The following is an 18599-nucleotide window of genomic DNA, read 5'->3' on the forward strand; positions in this document are numbered from 1 at the left end:
TCGAGGTCTAAGCAGCAGGGCCGTGCCTCGGGGGGTGGGGGGGCGCCCCCCACCCCCGCCTTCAAACTAAACCGGAAGTATTACATCAGACACTGTGACGTCGAAGCGCGTGCCCCCCCCCCCCAAAGCGCGGGGCCCAGGGCGATCGCCCCGATTCGCCGTACCCTAGGGACGGCTCTGCCTTAGCAGGATTGAGGCTGGATAGTGCCTTGATAGGTGACCACCACGCACGAACATGTTACCATGGGGGGGTGGGGGGGGTGACGTGGTGGGCAGCAGAGGGCAGTGCAGAAACATCAATTGGTGTGTACTTCTATGCCCTCGCATCTATGCGCACCGACTTCGCAAACCCCCACTGACCGACGTGGTGAACGAAGTATGGGCGCCACGGTGGCGAGATGTGAACTTCCTCGCCTGGTAAACACGAGGCCGTGAGTTCGATCCCGACCCTGACGCCTGCATATTTGGAGTTTTCATGTTCTCTTCGTGTTCCCTTCATGTTCTCTCCGTGGTCGCGTGAAATTTTCTCCGGTTTTACCCTCCCGATTTAGAAACATGCATTTAGAGTATTTGGCAGATAATAGCTTTCCACGTGACGAGCCACTTCGCTGAGTTATTATTTGCGGGCTTTACCTGGTAAAATAAAAAAAATAGTTTAAGTTTAAAATCCCCATGACGGCGCATGTCGTGGCTTGGAGGGCTTAAACGATGGGTGTATTGAGTCTCAAGACTCCTCCTCGGGAGGATTCTGACCACGTGGAGCCATCTGCTTTGTTTCGAGACTCCACTCAACGCGTTAGATGTGCTCCAACACGTCACTCGGCACTCTCAATCAAACATCGTCGTTTGATGCACACAGTGAACTTGGGACTGTGTCTGCACGTGTCCAGACGAAACGCCAGTTCGTGTCTTGTCACGGTGTATGCGAGCGTGTCTCAGTGGTGTGTTTGAATGTGTGGTGTGCGTGTATCTGTCGTGGGGTGTGTGTTGTTGTGTTGTTGTGTTGTTGTGTCGTGTGCTGTGTCTGCGTGTCTGCGTGTGAGCGCGGGGCACGAATTTTGGCGACCAGGGCTCGATTCCCGCCCACGGCCAACACCAGTGACAATTATATTAACCGGTCCTGGGCCTCCCCTAGGTCGACTCAACCTCAAATGAGTATCTGGTGCCATGTGTAAACATCGCCACCCCCTCGTGTGTCGTGTCAGCCTTCGTAGAAACTTGCTAACAGCACTTGCCCCAACAGTTTGTTAAGGCTATACGGGGGCTGTTTGTCTTTGTGTGTGTGCGGTTGTGGTGTGTTAGTGAGTGCGGGTCGTGGTGAGTGTGTTTCTAGGGGAGCAGTGGTGTAGCTGTGAGCGCGCTGCCCCACGAATCCAGTAAACCTACGTCGACTCAACCTCAAATATAGTGGCGTGTGTGTGCGCGGGTCGTGATGTCGTGATGTGGTGGCGTGTTGCTGGCCACCCACCCCCTCGTGTGCCGTGCCGGCCTTCACAGGTGCTCGCATAACAGCACTTGCCCCGACAGTCTGTTTTTGGTCTATACGGGTGGTCTTTGTCTTTGGTGTCGTGTGAACATGAAGAGGCGGCTTCTCGCCCAAGAGACACTCAGCCTCCTGTTTGATCTGCCCTCGCCTCGGTGACGTCATTCACCTCATCCCTGCGGCACTCAAATCCCCCTACAGACCCCGGTCGCCGCTTGATGATTGAATGCGGCTATGCACACGCGTGTCTGTGTGTGTACATGTGGGGAGCGGTAGTGCGCTGCGCTACGAACTTGGCCACCCAGGGACGATTATCTGAACCGGTCCGGGGCCTCCCCTAGGTCGACTCAGCCTCAAATGAGTACCTGGTGCGATGTGTAAACATCGCGACTGGGGAGACAAAGGCGACCGGGCGTGGTGTTGGCCACCCACCCCCTCGTGTGCCGTGCCGGCCTTTATAGGTGCTCGCTAACAGGACTTGCCCCTATAGTCTGTTAAGGCTACACGGGGGATCTCTTTGTACATGTGACCCCCAGTTCGATTCCGGCTCACGGACACCAGCCCTGGACCCCTCTCCTAGGTCCACTCGGCCTCACATGAGTACCTGGTGCAACGCGTAAACGACAGTCGGGAAACTAAGGGAAACAAAGGCGGCCGGGCGTGGTGCTGACCCACAGTCTGTTGAGGTTTAACGGGCGACCTTTGAGTGTGGGGATTGGTGGCGCAGTGGTTAGCACACTGCGCTACGAATTCGACAAACCTGCCGGGCGTGGTGCTGGCCACCCGCCCCCTCGTGTGCCGCGCCGGTTTTCATAGGTGCACTTGCCCCAAGATCTTTCGTAGAGCTACACGGGGAATCTTTGTCTTTGCGTATGCGTGAGTTGCGTGCGTGCGCCTTTGTGAACGTGTGCGTGTGTATTAACAGACGCGTGCGTTCTGGTGTGAGTTTGCTTTGCACATGAGCGGAGCCCACCAACCCAGCATCCACCCACACACCCACCCACCACCCATCCACCTCGCTCCGTCAACCAATCAGAAGAGTCGAAGGCGATTCTACAAATAGGGGCCGAGAACTGGACGATCCGAGCACTCACAATATCATTCGGCCGGTGACGCTACCGCACGTGCAGCGGGGTGCAGCTGTGTGCAGCAGGTTGCAGCAGCGTGCAGCAGGGTGGAGCTGAGTGCAGCAGGTTGCAGCAGCGTGCAGCAGGGTGGAGCTGAGTGCTGCAGGTTGCAGCTGTGTGCAGTGGCGTGAAGCAGCGTGCAGCAAGCGCAATTGAGCGCAGTGGGGTGCTGAAGTGTGCATTGGAGTTCAGCTGGGTGCGGTGGGGTGCAGCAGGGTGAAACAGGCTGCAGTCGGCGTGCAGTGGGGTGAAGCAGGGGGCAGGGGGCGACCCGAGGATTAGGAGAGGAAGCGTCTGTCCGTCGCACAGGTTTATTTTGCGGCTTCAGCACAGTCGAGTGGGGGGCGAGCGGACGAGAGGCAGCTGCGATCGACCTTCAGGTGAGTTCACTGGGCTCCTCCACCACGTATCGGCGCCCCGTGTTATTTTTTTTCGCGAGTCTCAAGACACTTTCAGGAACATCCTGATAGTATGTTTTTTCAGAAGGGGGTTGGGAGGGTGAATTTGCGAGTAATTTTCCCGAAAGTAGCAAATTTGAATTGTGACGCCTGCAACACATGGACCATAACTTCTGTGTTTAGAATATTATCACGGCATCTTTAACATCCAAATGTGAACTATACGGTGTGTATTGTCGATAACTCGTAGTCTTACGAAACCATCGTGTTTTGCGTTCACGTCTCGGCACGATCGCTGATTTTCTCTATCGTGCGTAAGTGTCAACTCTAACTGTTGTTCACTCTGACCTTCCATGGCTTTAAATGTTGACCCCTCTAAATATTGCTGCTGCTGCTGTTGTTCTCCGTCTATTTTCGCTTTCCTCCCAGGAGTCAAACTCACAGTAAATGTTTATTTGGTGAGGCTCAGGTTTAAGGGGATCGTTATTAGGTTCGCGTGACCAAATCACCCGGAACGCGCCCCTATCTTGTCTGATCGTGGAAGCTAAGATGGGGTGAGCCCGGTTAGTGCTTCGATCGGCGACGAATCGTGCGTGAAGCTGGTGTTATCGGCTGTAGGGCTACGTGTTGGGGCAGCCGTGCAGGAATATACATTGTTGCACTCTGTTTCTATGCCGCGTTCACACTGTTCGTGATGAACACGACGATTTAAATTCGATTTCTGACCAGGATAATGTCAGCGGCGAGCGGCGACATCTGAAACAGGTTGTGGACAACACATTCACCAATCCGCGCTGAGCAGCATGGTGAAGTATGGTCAAATAACCCCTGCGGGCCGCACGGTGTGGGGAGGCATTCATCCAGCATGGATGTATGTTGAGCTTCTTTTGCACCGTACGTAGCCAACCGTGCTCATCGGATGTGCGGAGGAAGGACAACACACACAACACAAACAACAGTTCTAAATGAATTAGTTTTCAATCTAGATTTAAAAGTGCATAGCTCCAGTGGCTTCCTCATATTGGCACGAAGAGCGTTCCAGACGGCCGCACAAGCGCATCTGAAAATGTCTAATGCAGTGACCGTCTTTGTTATCACAAATTTGAATGCGGTTTTTGTGAAATGCACTACTTAATAGAAATAGCAAGACAGCTTTGCTTACACAACACATGATTTATGATCATTATTAAATACTCGACTGGGTTAAAGGTAGCTGAACTCACGTCGTGCACCACGGGGGGATGAATGACTAGGGTTACTGATGGTGCGGATCGTACGTTTAAGAGACTTAACGTGCCAGTTTATGTTGGCTCGGCTCTCTGAGTGAAACCAGTCAACCTCCAGGCTGTCATATTTGGGCCCCCAAATTAGAAAATGTATTGTTTCTCTCTCTCTCTCTCACATATTTTTAGTTATATACTCAGCTACGTTTGCTAAAAAAGAAACTCAAATTTCTCACCATTCACTAGAAATGCTGTCACTCAGTCTCAATCTTCTGCAAGAGATGTCTATCACGTTGCCGGTCATCAGTGACTGATTAAAGTTTAAATAAATAGAAAAATTTAATTAGGCCAAAGCACCCATTTTTTTGTTTGAGCCTCCCAATTGGGGGTGTGGGGGTTTTATTGTTTTTAGGTCCTCTGAAATTTTTTATCGCGAGTTTTATAACGCTGCTGAAAAAGTCTGGAGGCGAAAATATAAATGTTCTCTTTTTTAAACCCGGGCACGCAAGAGCGAGCATCTGCAGGTTTTGAAGGATTCCGAATCCAACTATGACATTTTTGATAACTCGATTTTTAAGTTTAATTGTTGGGTAAAGTGTGACTCCAATTTCAATAGAAAGCGGACAAAATGATTCGTTAGTTACAAATAACCAAATTTCGATTTAAAGCTTTCGTGACTGCAGGGATTCATCTTCTTGGTTCTTTCGGTAAAGTCACGTAGAATGGAAATAATAAAATAATAAAAATAAAACATCATAAAATAATATAATATAATAATATTAAATACAAATAACCCGATGGTTAAATTCATATTCACGATGGAGATGGAGTGGAAATTCCACTGACTGTGGAGATGGAGCGATGAAATTGGCTCCTGCACAGGAGCTGTATGGATCGCTACATCGCAGGACTTTGAGAGAAGCTGGCGGCTTGGGGAGTCGCGCGTTCAGCGGCGGATTGAGATCCATGGCTGTCGATGAATGTTTGAAACATCGGTGGTGACTGCGCGCAAATTACTTTTACATTCAACGCAATCGTTTCGCCGCGTAGTTTCAGTTGTTTGTGCCATGTGGTCCCGGTGAGGACCTGTAAACGTGTCATGTAATGTGTAATCGTATTTGTAATGTCAATGGTGATGTAATGTTTAATGTGGATTTCTGTCTGCTTCATTTGCTGTGCTTTATTTGACACGGTTTTGCTTCTGTCATTGTTGGTGACGTGGGTCACTCTTTCAAATGACACTCACCTGGTTCAACGAAATCAACTTGAACATTGTATTTGCAATCTCTTGTGTCATGTCATGTAATGTCCTTCTAATGTTACATGCAATTTATGATGCAACTTATTTGAAATGCAATGCGCAATGCCGTGCAATGTTCTACGTCATGCTCTGTAATGCGTTTTTGAAATGCGAAATGCATTTCAACTGTTTCCAAACATGCCAGCCGCTTCCTTAAAATATTGTACCTATCCTATATAACCTGCTTCTGCAATGCGGTGTTGTTCACCTTTGCTGTCAACACACGTCAATTGGGTTCAGCAGGAAGCATTGCCGATGGCTGGGGGGGTCGAAATTTACGATGGAGTGGAAGCCAAGGAAAGGAAATTCTGAACATTTGCCAAACTCTGTTTGGCATTTGCCAAACTCTGTTATTTGGCAAATGAGCTTTGTGGGTTCTCAAGTTTTTCTGGACGCCCATCACATCAACTGGATTGCAGTGATAGTGATGACAACACGCGGGGATTTCTCAGCATGTGTGTATATATGTATATGCGATGGTGTACCTAGCCTGGCACAAAGGCTGTGGTGATGTCACCGCCACGTTATGGTAAATGGCGCTTGATGTTGTTACGGTGGTTATTGTACTGCGCTACGAACCCGGACCACGCGAGTTTGATTCCTGGCCATGGCTTATCGTGGTTATCTGACCCGGCCAAGTACGTCTTCTAGGATGACTCGGCCTTAAATGAGTATCCTATTCCAGCGTGCAAACATTTATAGCACTGGGGAAACAAAAGCTGTTGAGCGTGGTGCTCTCTACACCACCCATCTCGGCGTGCTGTGATAACCTTCATAGATGCTTGCTAACAACACTTGCCCCAATCTGTTAAGGGCAACACGGAGGATATTTGCCTCTTTGTATTATGTGTGTGTATGTAGTGATACAGGGGCTAGCGCATGGGGCTCTGCTCCTAGCCATCTCACTTTTGTCCCCAGCCATGGCTATCGTCAGTGACCAGTGGTATATGAGAGCTTTGTTTTGGGCACTTCTATTTCATCTAGAAACCTAGTGGCGGTGTGTAAACATCAGCTCTGGGGAGACAAAGGCGGTCGCGCGTGGTGCTGCCTACTCCACCCCCTCGTGCTCACATTTCCACACTGTGCCGGCCTAAATAGGCGTTCGCGAACAGCACTTGCCCCAACAGTCTGTTAAGGCTACACGGGGGATCTTTGTCTGTGTTCGTGTCTTTGGTTCGCAACAAAGGTGGCTGGGCGTGGTTGCTGGCCACCCACTCCCTCTCCGTGCCGTGTTGGCCTTCCTTCATCGGTGCTCGCTAAAAGCCCTTGCCCCAGCAGTCTGTAAGAGGCCACACGGGTGTTCTTTGTCTTTCAGTTCGCAATGGATGAGTGGGACGAGGAGCAGTTCCGGCGCGAGGTGGACAGCCTCAAGTACCAGCTGGCCGTCAAGCGCGAGTTGTCCTCCCAGACGATCCCCGAGTGAGTGAGCACACGCGCGCTCCCGATAGAATGTCCATCGTTCCCTTCCCTCCGCCTGGTCGCCTTCAATGGAGGGACGAGCAATTGAACGATTTGCGGTACATTATACAAAAATTTGCATTCAGTAAAAAAGTATGCACAATACTTGAGGGCAAAAAGACCTCATGAATGTAATTGGCCAAATAATCTCAATGCAGGACCCTCTTTTTGCAAAGAAAGCTCCACAGCTCAGATGATGCTGGCTTGGGCCGAATAAAACTGTACGCATGTACGATGAACTTCTTTCGCAACGTACGTCGTCAACTGTGCTAATCGGAGGTGTGCGGGAAGGACACCAAACTAAAGACGGCTTGGAGACAGGCCCACTTATACCTCTCTTCCACCGTTCCACTGAGAGCCGTGGCCAAACCAGCCCGGCATGGTTCAGGAGGCGCCAGGTTGTTTTTCCACTGCCGAAGCCGAGCCGTGCCATTGCCGTCACGTGCAAGGAACGAGTAGAGACGTGGCGTGCGATAGGTGACTAATGTCACAAACAAGGAACGAGACGTGGCGTGCGATAGGTGACTAATGTCACAAACAAGGAACGAGACGTGGCGTGCGATAGGTGACTAATGTCACAAACAAGGAACGCAATGCATTTATACCAACCCCCGGCTCTGCTCGGCCTCAAGCCAGTTTCAGATGTCTCATGAGAACAGTGTATCACCGTTCGGTTTTGCCTCGGCATGGCAAATAACCGGCGGGGAAAGAAAGCATGCACACCGTGAGGCACTGACGCTGGTTCAGCTCAGATGTGGCAGTGGAAAAGGGCTGATGTTATTACTGGGTTTGCGAATCAGGCCAGCAGAGACTGCTTTTTTACGCCGATGAAATAACAGCGGCGACGCGTGGGCCCTGTCCGCAGGCTTGTCAAGTGGATCGAAGACGGGCGGCGCACGGACCCCTTCCTCAACCCCGAGCTCACCAAGAACAACCCCTGGGTGGAGAGGAGCAAGTGCACCATCCTGTAGCCACCCCCCGGGGGACGCGAGGAGGAGGAGGGGCAGGGAGGGGAGAGAGACAGGAGGCGAGGAGAGCAGGAGGAGTGGAGGCCTTGAGGTGAAGAGAAGAGGAGGAGTGGAGGTGAGGAGATGAAGATGGGAGGGAGTAGAAGGGCGGAGGAGATCAGTGGAGATGAGAAAAGGAGTGGAAGTGAGAAGATGATGAGGGAAATAAGAGGAGGAAAGAGTAAAAATGAGATGAGGAGTATAAGAGTAGGAGTAGTGGTGAGTTTGCGGAGGTTAGGAGGATAAGAAGGCTAAGGAAATGCGATGGTGAATGCCTCTCTTGCTGACAACCTGAGCAAAGGAAAAAGTGTGGGGGTCCGGTTGGGGGTGATTTATGGGGACCAATAACGGAACAGTCTGCGATAAGATTCTTCACCGGAGGAGGGAATGCACACGTGACTACACGATGCATCTGTGGCCACCTCCCAAACTGGGTGATCAGCTGAATTATTGAGATTCAGGGCCGCGATTTGAATCAAGTATCGATTCCCTTGATTCATTTTTTACCACCTCGTTTGTATTGTTCCGCGATCGTTTTCCGTCCCGTTCGTACAGTTTTGTTCGATCCATGGGCCTAAATGTGACGTTAGCATAGCCTGTGCAGTACGCATACAGCGCTTTTGTCAATCCACTGCTGGATGAAGCCCTCTCCCACATTGCGCAGAGGAAACAAGAAACGCACGCCATGCAAATTCACACGGTTCCCGGCATGCGTTTGTTTGTCCTCGGAAATGTTCACCGAGCAATGATTTTTTACGTTTCAAGCGGCGCTCACGAGGCGGCGTTTTGACTTCGCGAGGCGAACGTCGCCCGTGATGACGTCACTGGGCAGGACAGGAGAGGTCGGCACTGCCTTTTAGCGCTGGTTTTTTCCCCATCCAATAGTCCATGAGATGCTTCAAAATGAGACCGTTTTGCCGGAATCAAAGTATGAAAAATAAGAATAGATTTTCCCTTTTTTGGCAATAAAACGGGTGTTAAGATGTTCAAACACCAAACAGAAACCTTTGTCAATGAATCTTAAGACCTGTTTTATTGCCAGAAAGGATACAACCTATTCTTATTTCTTTATAGTCCATGAGATGTCTCCTTTGTCGACACCGCGTGAGGTGGCCTAATTTGAGCAGTTTCAATTTATCTACGTGGTTAGTGATAAACACTTGGAATGAGTGAGACTATCAAGTAATTTACTTTCATTTTCCATCTAAATAAATGGGTACGACTGAAGTTTTGCTACTTTAGGTGGTACCGAGTTCTGCTCTGGACCATGAGTGGGCCGATTGATCTTCGATCTCATGACAAGTTTTGTGCAACCGTTTAATCAATTTTGGCCAGTTTTCAACATTGTAAGGTCCCTAATAGCAACATCGTTGTTGTACTACAATTATGTTTATATTGGATCATATGTACAACAGGGCAGACATGCAGACAGATCTTATGCTTAATGCTCTCAACCCTCATTGGTTCATACGTTTAAACGAAAGACGAAATGTGAGTTTACTTGTAAATTAAATCACAGTCCCAAATCATGACGGCAGAATGGTTAGAGCGAGTTGTCGGGGGAGGGTGGTGGGTCGGGGGTTGCATTTCCATCATCAAAGCAGCACACGCCCCACCGTATGAACAACACTGAGTAATCACGCGAGCCAGACCTTGTATAGAAATGAGCATTGTTGTTGTAGCGTTAACCAAAACGATCCAGGATATATGTTTTATTTGGTCATGCCATTCATATTCAGATATTCATTTCGCTTGTGTTTTCGAGTGGGCCGATTGATCTTTGATCTCATGAAGATGCTAAATCGTAAATAGGTTTTGATCGAGTTGCTAAAAGGATACCATTTCTAAACAGATATTTTAAATTCAATGGAGTGCATGTTTTACAATTCACGCAGCTCAATAACGAAATAAATAATATCGCATGTTTTAATTATATAAAATATTTATATATATGTCAGAATTTATAAATTTGTGTCATTAATTAGGGTGATGAATTTTGCTTTGACCATTTCTTAAATAACCTCAGTTATAAATAGAGCTGGGATATCCTATTTCTAAAGTCGTCGATCACTCAAACAAATATATCGATTTAAAGCTTTCGTGACTGCAGGGATTCATCTTCTTGGTTCTTTCGGTAAAGTCACGTAGAAGGGAAATAATAAAATAATAAAAATTAAACATAATAACATAAAACTTATCACGATGTTGCGGCCATAACACAAGCAGTCGTCTTCAGGTGAATAAACAGAGCTGTCGGAAAAACAGCGTCCCAATGTCGCGTCCCAATAGCTTCGTTTCTTCACCTGAGGACGGCTGCTTGTGTTGTGGCCGAAACGTCGTGAGAATTTGTATTTTATTATGTTTAATTTTTATTATTTTATTATTTCCCTTCTACGTGACTTTACCGAAAGAACCAAGAAGACAAATATATCGGTTTCATTACTCGACTAATTGGATAACAATTCGTTTATTTTTTAAACTCGGACATTTGTCCGCATATGTGCCACTGGATGGGAGGTTATGGGCGTGGCATCATCAGTTGTATTATGATGGGCGTGGCTTGTAGGGGGTTTCCTGCCTTCGGGAAGCGTGATGCTGAAATGGTCGCTGTTTTTCAATTGACCACTTGTTCCTCTGGTCAAGGAATACAAACCTTCCCGCAAACTGCGGTCATCCTCGCAGTGGCTTTTGGCTAGCCATCGAACAAAGACGGCCACTGCATCGCGCGCTTTCAGATGTGTTTCTGCAGCCGTCTGGAATACTCTTTCATCCGAGATTAGGAAGCCACTGGAGATATGCACTTTAAAATCTAGATTTACAACTAATTTCTTTAGAACTATTTTTTGTGTTTAGTTTGTTGTCCTTCCCCCACACCTCTGATTAGCACGGTTGACTAGGTACAGTGTGAAAAAAGTTCAACAACATACATGCACACAAAAGTTATAAGTTTAGTCAATTCACATAATCGACTAATCATATCAGCTCTAGCTATACTGCACTCTTTGCAGGCGAGTAGCTAGGTAGGTGTGCAACTCTTGTGACTTGTGACATTGCCTACACAATTACCTCTGCGGTGGCGAATAGCGCGAGTGGTGTGCGTGTGTGTGGTGATTATACACGACGGCAATGGTGTAGCTTGTACAGAATAAGTTAACACGATTTTCAATTTAGACAGCATCTACATGCAGCCGAATCTCACGACGTTGTACCAAACCAGACGCGTGCACCTCACCGGTAACAATGAGGCGTGTTGTTATATGTCCTATATTTTAAGAGAGAGACGGTCATAGGCAGAGAAGAGGAGGACATGTATTTAGCTTGGACGTGGACAGATGGTTGAGGGAAGTAAGCTCCAGATCTTGGAGGCAGCAAGGAGGAGAAGGCGAAGCAAATGACGAATCGAGGGTTGACCTCTACACAAGGAGAAGGTCAACTCGTTGGTCCGATCAGAAAGCTTCGGCTGCTGCAGCGCAGAGCGCATGAAGGCGGTGCCTGGTGGAAGAGGGGAGATTCGGCTTGCACGTTGGAACCGGCGATAATTGAATGCATTTTCAGAGATGTTCAATTCGACATTGCACCAATAGGCCTTATTCTGTACACAGTCTGTAGGAATTCACCGCCCATCGTTGTTCTGTAAATTATTTGAGAGCCACGAGTGCAGTGGAAGGGGGCGAGACTGATTCAATTAGCCTCAGAGGAACGCCGTAATCCTCATCCAGTCCGTGATCGGTCTCAGCCGTGGTCTATCCGCTGCTGGGTGAAGGGCATCCCTCTCTTGAAGTCGCTCACGGTACTGCAAGGGGCACGTTACACTTCACTCCTGCGCATGAAGCGATTCCGTAGCTCCATCTCTCTACACGTGTTGCACTCTCGGGCGCGTTCTGCACTCCTCCGGCTGCCATTCGGACTGGAGTAGTTACACTCCGACTTGGTGCATTGCACGGTCTTAAGAACAATGTTTAAACGATTTCGTGTGAATAAGTTGTTTTTGCTCTTGTCAGTATGCACATCTCCACCCTGCAATGTCCTCTACCTGCCGCCACTGGCGACGGTCTTGGGCTGTGGTCGTCCTTGCAACAGAGCTGCACTCGGCGGGCCTCACCAGTTGCAACACATTCTGAGATCGTCTTGGTTCTTTTGGTAAAGTCACGTAGAAGGGAAATAATAAAATAATAAAAATAAAACATAATAAAATAATTCTCACGACGTCTCGGCCACAACGCAAGCAGCCGTCCTCAGGTGAAGACCAGGTCTTCAGACGCTGTCTCCCCGACAGACCTGGTCTTCACCTGAGGACGGCTGCTTGCGTTGTGGCCGAAACGTCGTGAGAATGATTTTATTATGTTTTATTTTTATTATTTTATTATTTCCCTTCTATGTGACTTTACCGAAAGAACCAAGAAGATGAATCCCTGCAGTCACGAAAGCTTAAAATCGAAATTTTACACATTCTGAGACTCAGTCTGAACGTGGATGAAGCAGTGGTGCAGTGGTTAGAAGACTACGCCATGACCCGACCCCATCCACCTGAGTTTAATTCCCGGCAATTAGATAACATCAGTGGCCAATGATATAGGAACCTTACCCTGTTCTGTCCCACCCGACCTCACCACCACCTTACTCACCCTCCACTTGACGAGGGTGGTGAAGTATGGTCAAATAACCCCCCCCCCCGATGAACATTGCAGCATAGGGATGCTTTCATCCGGCAGTGGATAGACAAAGGAACAGTCAATTATTATTAATTTAATATAATTATTGTAAAATTGCCACTGTTGATCTGTCTGTGTAATGCATGATGAATGGGCTGCGTGCGTGAACTATACAATAGAGTATGCGCCGACCGATAGCAGGCCATTCAAGTGTACACTGATGACGCGACAGACAATCGAAATGCACTATTGTAGGCGCGTTTCATTGCTTAGAGTATGTATAATAAATTCAGACAAAACCACCGTGGTACGTTTGACAGCGCACTCTCTGTTTTCTGTTTCATCTTGAACCAATTGTATTCCGATTGTGCCATTGTCGCCATCACGTCGTGAGTTTGGAGATGGGCAAACGTCCACATGTAGGGCCACAGAGCTTGGGCAATCGTTGGCGCCAGCTCTTGGCTGCCTTCCTGCGTTGTCTGTGGTGTTCCATGCCTCTGAATCATCATTCTCTCAATTTCTCTAAGCGTGAAAGAACACTGTGCACCTTCCAAGTTCTACATTATGAGATGAATAACCCATTGGGATCTTCCTCAGAACAGTGCATCCTATTGTGTCAAGGCATGGCTCGCAGAAGTCGATGCCACAGAGCTATCGCTGATATGCCTTCAAATAGGGAGCAGCAGTTTCCCAACCCGCTCTGCCATATGAGGGCATTTTTTGTTTTGTTGCATGCCTGTCAAAACCGTAATTTAATTCTCAAGAGCTGAAAACATTTTTTGTTTGCCAAATTAACTGCAGAGACAAATTGAATGCAACGTTTTATTGTGCAGACATTGGTGACCGAGCTGAGACCATCAACTCGTTACGCTTGAGAATCCGGTTTAAATTACCAGGGCTGGATTCGAACCCAGATGTCTCGGCAATGGTAGCACTCTGCCCTTCGTATCAGACCCCATGGTGTATACTGCGGTCTCCAACGATCATATATACACTATCTGACCTCTCTATATATTTGATGTGACGAAGGGCCATTGACCGAAATGTCGCCGGTCATACATTTGTCTTTTTTAAGCCAGCGTTTTCTGCCGAGTTTGTGTTTTTTTTGTTATTTGTGCATGGAGGTCTATCACCGAATACTTCGTGTGTTTGTACACTTCAAGGCACCACCGACCAGAACGGAGGCAGGCTCCCTTAGTGCACGGGGGTCTCGTCGGCTCGCTTGCTGCACAGCTGGGGATGAACCGCGCCTGTGCGCGTGACCGAGCAGCCGCGCGCGCGTGCATCAGCGGCGTGGGGGAGACGCCGCTAATTGGGAACACTGAGGGGGTGGGGGTAGGGGTGGGGGGAACGTCACACCCACCCCCCTCTGCTACTCGCCAGTAATTAACACCGAGCGGAATTGCCTCCCGCTAACGAGCTCCGCCGGGGGTAACACGTGGGGGGTTGGGGGGTGCGAATGCGGCTGTGGGAGGTGAGAGATTTATGGGAGAGTGGTGGTGGTGGTGGTCATGGTGGGGACGGTGCCAGTGTTTACGTGAATGTTGTCCGTGTGTGTGTTTTTCAGTCTCTCTGCCTGTATCTGTGTCTGTTAATCCACGTCTTTGTGTTTTTCCGTGTTTTGCTGTGTCTCTCTCGATGTCTTTCTCCGTGCCCATGTGCATTTCTGTACGTCTGTCTCTCGTTGTCTCTCTGTCTCGGCGTTACTAACAATTGGTATTTGTGTATGTACTATGTACGGATTACAGCACGGGACAGCGAATACTGACATCATCTTGAGATGAAATCGCATGTGTAGACGCTTCACAGTCGCCGGTAAACCGGACTCAACAAAACGTAACTCACATGAGCGTCATTTGAATTCCATCGTTTCTGCATGCTCCTACACAGCAGGCTAATGCGGCACGTCTAATTGAGTAATACATTTCATCGCCGTGCCCCATGTGCTTGTAACACGCCGTGACCAATCCACCGCTGGATCAAGGCCTGTCCACACGCTCTTGCGATGCTGCGAGCCATCTCGACGCTGCCCACGAGCCGATCTCATCGTTCGCTTCTCTCGCTTGGCTGCCACTCCTTCATTATCCTTGACCACTGGTCGTCGTCACCTCGAACGATGCGTCCTGCCCAAGCCAACTCACCTTCTTGCGGGAGAGGAAATGCGTGCAGCCAGCACGTCCCTTGGACCCGGCCGTTGCGCAGTGCTGGATTAAGCTCGTGCGGGCGTGTAGCATATGTTGTTATAAAGGGGCCATACATTAAAAAAGCATAACTATTAAAACACTAATTTTAAAATTGCATAGTAAAGTAAATGTATGTTTTCATTTGCTATACAGCCAAATCATACGACCAATCGCTAACCTTCAACACCCAGACGTTCATAAAAATTGAAGGCGGTATAGTACTATAGTAATCGAGCAAGTACAGAATCACTGAACCGGAATTTATAGCTTGAAAACATTTAGCGCGGGGCCCTTGAAAGTGCGGGGCCCGTAGCGTATGTGGCTACTTTTGCTACCAGGATAATCCGGCACTGCCGTTCCTCTCCTCCCTCCCTCCCTCCAGCCAGCCAATCTTTTGTTTAACTCGTATGAAGCACGAAAAGCACGCGTGGTGTGAAGACGTCGCTGCCTCACTACCAAAGCCCCCAGCTCCCCACCCACGGGTAACAACACCCAGACCCCCCACCCGCGTGCCCCCTTCCCTCTGAACGCGCTGAGCAGCGCATGGCCCTTCAGCCAATCAGAATGCGTGCCGCGCGATGCATAGCCAGCCAGCCAGGCCGCCGGCCAGCCAGGCAAACTTTTGGAAAACAATATATCCGCGTTTTTGGTTGTCTGTCTCGCAGTGCTCATTGGAATTTCGCTCTTCTCTATGCGTATTTGCACACACTTAGGCTTTGCTTACACCTTTACCAATGTCCACGTGTTTTTATCCACACGTCATAGTGGAGAACAGGCGACGATTTAAAACGTCCCCCTTCAGGCACGAGTGCTACGTGAAGTTTATCCTCAAATTCGGTTTTCCCAAACCGCTCGAACCATCCTGGCTCTCGTTCCCCTCGCTCCTGTATTTGTTCACTGTGATCCAGATCCGGCTTCAATAATTGCACTCGGTATGCATATTCTTGTGTCTTCGCACCTCCGATTAGCACGGTTGGCTACGTACGGTGAGAAAGAAGTTCAACATATATACTTTAAACAGTTGAGTCCCTTCAACAATGATTTACCTGAATAGTGTATAGCATCCGAATGCGTTCATCGGTCAATGGAATACAATAGAGCCGGTTTTTTTTGGTGTGTTGGACCATTTTACTTCGGCAAACAGCAATACGATCGCGCGTTACATTTCACTGGTTCGCGTGAGTGACGCAACTGCGTCTTGAGTCCGCAAGGCTCAGCGGGCTCGAGGAGGACACGCGCGGCTCCAAGTGGACGGTGGCCCATGGACAGAGAGACTGGTGACGAAGGGACAGACATCGTGAAGACCACCACACCCACACGGCCGAGAGGGACACGATCGGGTCAGCTGGTGGCGGCCGCGGTGGAGATGGTGCATGGGCGACAGCGTGGGCAGGCGCATTCATTCAGCGGTGGATAGAACGCGACGATGTACGTACAGTCTGTGCGATAGGGAACTGCTGTGTGCAAGGGTATACGGAATACTTTAACAGTGCACTATGGTTATCACGTATTGTGTTGGAGGTCCGTCTTGCAGACAACAAAGACAAAGGTCCCCCCCTGGGTACTGTAACTTTAACAGGTTTTTGGGGCAAGTGCTGTTTAACGAACACCTATGAAGGTCGGCATGGCACGACGAGGGGGTGGGTGGCCAGCACCACGCACGGCCGCCTTTGTATCCTCAGTGGCGAGGTCTACACACCGCACCAGGTTACTCATTTGAGGCTGAGTGGAGCTTGCGGAAATTCACATGCGCGGCAGCAAAAAAAATGAACGCGTGATTAACCGCAACTGTTCGAGCAGTGTGACGCAGGACCCTCCTACAAACAAATGCTGAGACTCGGCGGTAGCTTTGGGACAAATTTGGTAAGCGGATTGTGGAGGGTTTCGGGTGGTTGGTCCCGTAGAATATTCCGAGGGGAAATGAAACCCTGCCTACAGTCTACATGAATGAGCACGTCAAGGATACAATTTTTTTTAAGAACTTACACTTCCCGTCAATCACGGTGCCCTCGGAGTGCATACATTCAGCAGCATTGATTCAATACAAGCAAACTCTGGGTCTGTTTCAAGAACGTTCACCACAGCGACGCCAACAATCACTTTGTTGAATGTAGGATTTTGTGTCGAATTGGGACACCCATTTCAAACCTTTTAAAACAGTCTGCCTCAGCAGCAGACTATGATTTCCCACCTGGTGACGGACGCTTGTGTTGCGCCCGAAACGTCGTGATTTATTTTATTTTATACCTACGTGACTTTACCGAAAGAACCAAAAAGTATGGATTCCTGCAGTCACGAAAGCTTCAAATCAAGATGGGACCCATATCTCTGAGAGAGAGAGAGAGAAGGGGCTCCTTGCTTATCAAATCCGGCAGTTCACTGGCTATTGGTTCAAGCAAGCCTGAGTTGATGACACGCTGTGGGTCAGAACGGGTCGAGACTCTGCTTGTATGGAACCACTTTCAGGTGGAACTATTCACTGTCACGAGGCCTCGTGACTAACAGGCAGCGCACAAAACACTGCAGGATACAGCACAGCACGTTCAAGAATGAAGCTGCCGTGTGTCGAGTGAATAGAACCAACACCTCGGTCGAGATCCAAACATCGCACCTCCTGGCTTTGACATTCATCGAAGACACCGCGTGGTGTAACCAGAAACTACATGGGAGGATCAACAGGTCGATGCGCGTCCATCTCCTTAATGAATCGGAAATTCAAGACACAAGCCACAGCGGTGCGATTGTTGGCCATGCAACCGAAGCTACGGATGATATAGTAGACCGCTGTGGTCTGCGTGCCTTCAATGGAGGATTAGCAAAACCACAGACCTCTCGTGGCCAACAGGCCTCGGACATTGTCATTTAGTTCATTGCACGAAGTGGCATCATACGCAAGGACAGACTGAGAATAGAGTAGTCTCGTGCAGGCGAGACGGCTGACGCTAGGGGGCGATGCAGACAATGGGAAGGAAAAACTTCGCGCATCAATGAATGATATTTCGATTTAAAGCTTTCGTGACTGCAGGGATTCATCTTCTTGGTTATTTCGGTAAAGTCACGTAAAATGGAAATAATAAAATAATAAAAATAAAACATAATAAAATAATGCTTTATTTTTATTATTTTATTATTTCCATTATATGTGACTTTACCGAAATAACCAAGAGGGCTCTCGATAGTTAAAGCATCTCTATTTTAACGAGTGGACATTGCTTAAATAATAACCCGAGTCGGGGAATAGAACCCATGCGCTCTATATGCGTGGTGAGAAATAGCGCTGCTCTGAAAGTATGCTACAACCCATGGGTATCTCTAATCCTAACCACAACACGTAGGCTTTCGCGACCAATATAGTCCATAATATCGGTTTTTGGGTTAGATGAATATAAATGTGTCGTTAAACCCGCCACCACCCGACGCAGCTGTCGCCTGATGATGCTAGTTGTAATTACTGGCGAAACGTCGTACTCGAATTGTAAATGTTGTGGGTTTACTCTCTAACACACCGGTGTGCGGAACTAGTAACAAATTGCTATGTTTTGTTTACGTGACAGACCTTACTAATTGGCTGTGTCGGGTGGTGGAGGGTTTAACGACGCATTTATATTTACGCGATTTAACCCAAAAACCTTTATTATGGCCTAACCACAACGTGATGCGTCCCATGCTGAGAAGCAATGGGGAAAATGCTTGCTTGGAATTAGCAAGAGCAACGCACACATTAGAGACAGAGAGGCAATCTATACATTATAGAACATTCGCAGTTTA

The 18599-nt window shown here is 48.6% G+C and overlaps 1 protein-coding gene across 2 annotated transcripts; it reads left to right on the forward strand.

Moving 5' to 3' along the window:
• The first annotated feature begins 2480 nt into the window (after positions 1–2480).
• LOC144935020 (guanine nucleotide-binding protein G(I)/G(S)/G(O) subunit gamma-13-like) lies at positions 2481–16455 on the forward strand. Of its 2 annotated transcripts, XM_078861325.1 has the most exons (5): positions 2481–2676; positions 2717–2990; positions 6847–6950; positions 7855–8072; positions 15214–16455. In XM_078861325.1, the coding sequence occupies exons 3-4, from the start codon at positions 6853–6855 to the stop codon at positions 7958–7960; spliced, it is 204 nt and encodes a 67-aa protein (XP_078717451.1). In that variant the 5' UTR covers positions 2481–2676; positions 2717–2990; positions 6847–6852; the 3' UTR covers positions 7961–8072; positions 15214–16455. The 2 variants fall into 2 exon arrangements, with proteins under 2 accessions (XP_078717451.1, XP_078717441.1); XM_078861315.1 differs by having other exon boundaries at positions 2481–2990.
• Positions 16456–18599: the final 2144 nt, after the last annotated feature.

This window comes from Lampetra fluviatilis, chromosome 1 (assembly GCF_964198595.1).
Source record: "Lampetra fluviatilis chromosome 1, kcLamFluv1.1, whole genome shotgun sequence".
NCBI lineage: Eukaryota > Metazoa > Chordata > Hyperoartia > Petromyzontiformes > Petromyzontidae > Lampetra > Lampetra fluviatilis.